Source organism: Triticum aestivum, chromosome 2B, assembly GCF_018294505.1.
Source record: "Triticum aestivum cultivar Chinese Spring chromosome 2B, IWGSC CS RefSeq v2.1, whole genome shotgun sequence".
NCBI lineage: Eukaryota > Viridiplantae > Streptophyta > Magnoliopsida > Poales > Poaceae > Triticum > Triticum aestivum.
Window position 1 is genome coordinate 465,631,746 of NC_057798.1, and position 4,676 is coordinate 465,636,421.

The 4,676-nt window shown below is 51.3% G+C and overlaps 1 protein-coding gene across 1 annotated transcript; it reads right to left on the bottom strand.

Annotated features, from left to right (window-relative positions):
- Positions 1–1,138: 1,138 nt before the first annotated feature.
- LOC123045487 (cytosolic invertase 1) lies at positions 1,139–3,781 on the bottom strand. Its single transcript, XM_044468559.1, has 4 exons — positions 3,134–3,781; positions 2,521–2,952; positions 1,834–2,395; positions 1,139–1,764 (listed from the first exon to the last, which is right to left on the bottom strand). The coding sequence occupies exons 1-4, from the start codon at positions 3,536–3,538 to the stop codon at positions 1,469–1,471; spliced, it is 1,695 nt and encodes a 564-aa protein (XP_044324494.1). The 5' UTR covers positions 3,539–3,781; the 3' UTR covers positions 1,139–1,468.
- Between the last annotated feature and the right edge of the window lie 895 nt (positions 3,782–4,676).

Here is a 4,676-nt window from a genome sequence, read left to right on the forward strand (position 1 = left end):
AATCATTTGAAACACTAGTTTCACTTATTTAAAAATATATATTTCACTCATATTCAAGAACAAGTTCACTAATTTCACAAAAATGATTTCACTCATTTAAAAGAACTAATTTCACTCGTTCTTAAACACTAGGGAAAATAGATGAAATTACTTCTCTGAAATATATGAAACTGCTATTTCATATATTTGTAACTTGTTATTTCGATGAGATATGTATTGAAATATATGAAATTACTTCCCTGAAATATATTTCAATGTGGTATTGCAAGTTGTGAAACTAAGTTCTGTGAAAATATATGAAATTATTTCTCTGAAATATATGAAACTGCTATTTGTTATTTCTGTAACTTGTTATTTCAGTGAGATATGTATTGAAATATATGAAATTACTTCCCTGAAATATATTTCAATGTGGTGTTGCAAGTTGTGAAACTAAGTTCTGTGAAAATATATGAAATTACTTCTCTGAAATATATGAAACTGCTATTTGTTATATCTGTAACTTGTTATTTCATAGAGATATGTATTGAAATATATGAAATTACTTCCCTGAGAAATGTGTAATTACTTCCCTGAAATATATTTCAATGTGGTGTTGCAAGTTGTGAAACTAAGTTCTGTGAAAATATATGAAATTACTTCTCTGAAATATATGAAACTGCTATTTGTTATATCTGTAACTTGTTATTTCATAGAGATATGTATTGAAATATATGAAATTACTTCCCTGAGAAATGTGTAATTACTTCCCTGAAATATATTTCAATGTGGTGTTGCAAGTTGTGAAACTAAGTTCTGTGAAAATATATGAAATTACTTCTCTGAAATATATGAAACTGCTATTTGTTATATCTGTAACTTGTTATTTCATAGAGATATGTATTGAAATATATGAAATTACTTCCCTGAGAAATGTGTAATTACTTCCCTGAAATATATTTCAATGTGGTGTTGCAAGTTGTTAAACTAATTTAACTGTAATGGTTTGTGCAAGATATGTGAAATTTATATTTCAATGTGGTGAAACTAGATAATTTTTGAAAGAGTTAGATATGATTTCAGTTAGATACGAATTGAAATAGCTACGTGTAGATGAGCTGTGGACAAAAAAAATGTGAAACTAACATTAAATATGAAATTATAGTTTAAAAGGTACGACTTAATTGAATTATCAAATAAACGGTAAATGTAGGGATTTGTGAAGATAAATAGGAGAAAGAGTGAGTTTATTCCATGCATGCACATGCACTTTTTATGACCCACTCATACCTGTGTATGACAAAAGGCTGTCAATAGTACGCATGTGGTGGAAAAGTTGTCAGAGGAAGAAAGAGAGATACGAAATTGTGTGAAGCTGAATACATGCATATACTTATGAGGTGATGGGACCGACGCACACATCTGAAAGCAAATCAACCGTGGATGTTCCACCGGTACATCCCTGAACCGGTAAAAAGAGGTTTCTGTCTCACACGGTCCATGAGGCAGACCTCTTGAGCACAGGGTTCATGGCCTTGTCCTCCTCGAGGGAGATCATGCCCAGGTGGGACGGGTCCTCCAGCATCATCTTGGCCACCAGGTACCCCGCGATGGACCACGTCTGGTGCTTCCTCGCCTGCTTCCCGACGTACCGGCCGAGCTTGCCGTCGTAGTACTCCGGCCAGCTGTCCCTCGCCAGCCTCGCCTCCGCCAGATCGATCGCTCGCCTCGCGATCTTGAGCCTCCCGGTCTTGATGCAGGCCGCCGTCAGGAGCCAGATCAGCACTGCGCGAATCAAAGAATTAATGAAGTATCCATGGAGCTTCGACTTCGAGCATGTGTATAATCACTTACCAGGCCAGGAGCCTCCGTTGTGGTAGCTCCACCTGGTGTTCTTGGGGTCGCAGCCGGTGACGTTCTGCCACTCGTGGCCCTCGATGGCCGGGTAGCAGATCTTGAGCGGCATCTCGCCGATGAGGTCCTCCCACCGCTCCTCGATGAGGTCCATGATGGCGCCGGCCTGCTCGGGCGTGGCGAGCGATGCCAGGATCGCGACGCAGTTCCCGAGCGCGAACCAGCGGAAGTCCATCCTGGCGGGGCTGACGTTGCCGACGAAGTAGCCGCCGCGGGAGGGCATGAAGTCGAAGAGCCAGTCCGGGATGGACTCCGGGATGACGTTGAACTTGTTGACGGCCGTGTGGGAGTACTCCTCCGTCTTGAAGCGGTAGATGACGTTGAGCTGCTGGAAGTCGAGCCAGAAGTAGGTCCGCATGTGGTAGCTCAGCGCGTGCAGCCGCGTCACGATTCGCTCCATGATGTCCTTGTTCCCCTCCGCCTCCGGCTTCAGCAGCAGCAGCGCGCACCGCAGCGACATGAAGAACAGGGCTTGGATCTCGATCGGGTACCCGTACACGCCCTGCCCAACACGATGATCCATCGATCGCGATCGACCACTCATTATCACTACTACTACATTTAATCCCAGCCATTGATTCAGCTGCGACGTGTGTGTGAGGTTGACGGGAACATATTAGGACATACCATCCGGCGATCGATCATGCAGCAGCCGTCGGCGCAGAGGAGCGTGGGGAAGGTGTCGAAGCCTTCGGCGAGGCACTGGTTCATGATGAGGCGGATGCCCTTCTGGCATTCGGGCGTCTCGGCCAGCGTGTGGTCGCCGGTGGACTTGGTGTAGGCGCGGAGCAGGATGATCCACCAGAACCCGGAGTCAGCCGGCGCCACGCGGCCGATGGCGCTCTCGCCGAAGTCCGCCGCCAGGGTGTCCACCCCGCGCTTCGGGTCCTTGAGCACCTTGAAGCTCGCCGGCATGGCGCCCTCGCCCAGCTTGAACCGGTCGATCCTCTTCTCCCACCCCTGCAGCAGCAGCGTCTTCAGCAGGAAGTTCTTCACGATCTCAGGCTCCCCGTTCATCAGGAACGCCAGCGCGCTCGGCACGAAATCCCTCACGAACACCTGCTCAATCCAATGCTAACTATACTTAATTACGCGACACGTTTAACAAAAATACGTATCTCTATCGACAGAATAGTAACAAGAGGAGTACTACAATCCAAGAGGGAGCTTTACACGGGACAGCCCGAACAAGTGTGAGAACTGACACACGAGCACTGCATGCATGTCGTCGTGCCGTTACCTGGTCGTAGTTGAGGACTTCGCCGGAGGAGCTGTCGACGGCGGCGATGGTGCCAAGGGGCTGGCCCCGGAAGCAGACAAGCGAGCGTCTGAGGGCGTCCCAGGCGTCGCCGACCAGCGGGTGGGGCTCGAAGGAGAGCCGCGTGGAGGAGGCGGGAGTGCCGGTCAGCGAACGGAGCCCGCCGCCCGGGGAGTACATGCTCTCGTAGCTGTCCATATACCCGCCGGGGCCGCGCCCGTCCATGGCGGAGAGGTAGAGGTCGCCGAGCGAGCGGTCGTCGAAGGACCGCTGCCGCTCCACGTTGATCCGCGGGCGGTGGTTCAGCAGCCGCGACAGGTCAAAGTCGTCCGAGTCCACCACGGACGCGTGCGAAGGCGTCGCCGCTCCGCCCCCCGCCGCCTCCATCTCGCAGACCGCCGCGGTCGCCGTGGCCGCGCGCCTTGAGAATACCCACGCGACGAGAAGGCAAAATACGTCGACTGGACTAGTCGCCGTGGCACGACGCACGCGAAGCGGATACGGCGACGAGGACGAGTGGGAACAGAAACAGACCAAAAGAGACGATGTAGAAAGGCAGGTGGCTAATATGGGAGCTCGCCGGCGTTGCGTTCCTGGGCGGTGCCGGGTGCCTGCTCTGCTGCTGGAGTATAGCTTGGCTCCGGAGTGGTACATATAGGAGTCTGGATGACGTGTGGGGACGGGAAGGGCAGCGGCCCGCGTGGCAGGGACCTATTGGGAAGCGGGAGTTCGGGGTTTTGTTTGCGGGCGCGATGGCCGAACGGGGCTGTGGTTCGCCGGGTGCGTGCTTGGGGATTTGGGGTGGTGCCTGGTTGTCAGGGCCTACGACTGATGAGCGATGACCAAAGTTCTGAAGTTCTGACTCGTTCCCTCAACATATTTCAGTTTGGAGGGTTTCCCATTTGACTTGACTTTCAAAATATCGACATATAATTTGAGTCTGAAACTAAAGCACGAGTTTCAACGTTTCAAAATGTAAGACATGTTGAAAGAAAAAAAAATGCCCATGTCGCTAATGCGGCGGTTTGGGCGGAGCCCTAGTCCGCAGTCGCCCCCTCCTAGTGCCTGCTGCCCTGCCGCCAGCGACGGCCTAAGCCCTTCCGGCGGACAGCGATGGTGGAAAGCTCCCTCATGCGCCCGCATGTTCTCTTGGTGAGGGAGACCACACCCCCTCCCAATCCGAGTGTTGCTCCTTTCCGGCGGCCAGCGGTTTCTCCGGTGCGGTGCGGCGACCTCTCTGGTAGCGTGTGCTCCCGTGGAGTTAGATCCGAGAGTTCTTAGTTGCGTCACCACCCCATGCGCACCGGATCCATCCGAGTGATGCAAAGGGGGTGGCGACCTGGGCTCCGTCTGGCTGGTTACGACGACCGACTGCTAGGGTGTGGCGGTGTTGTCGTGAGAGGCTGCTAGATCCGTCGGGTGGCTGGATCTGGGCCGCCGACTTTAGTTCGCTGCGAGGCTTTGGTCTATGGTGGCTCTCGTGGGTCGTCGGTGCATCGGCTACCGGGAGGTGGGTGGTTGCTGC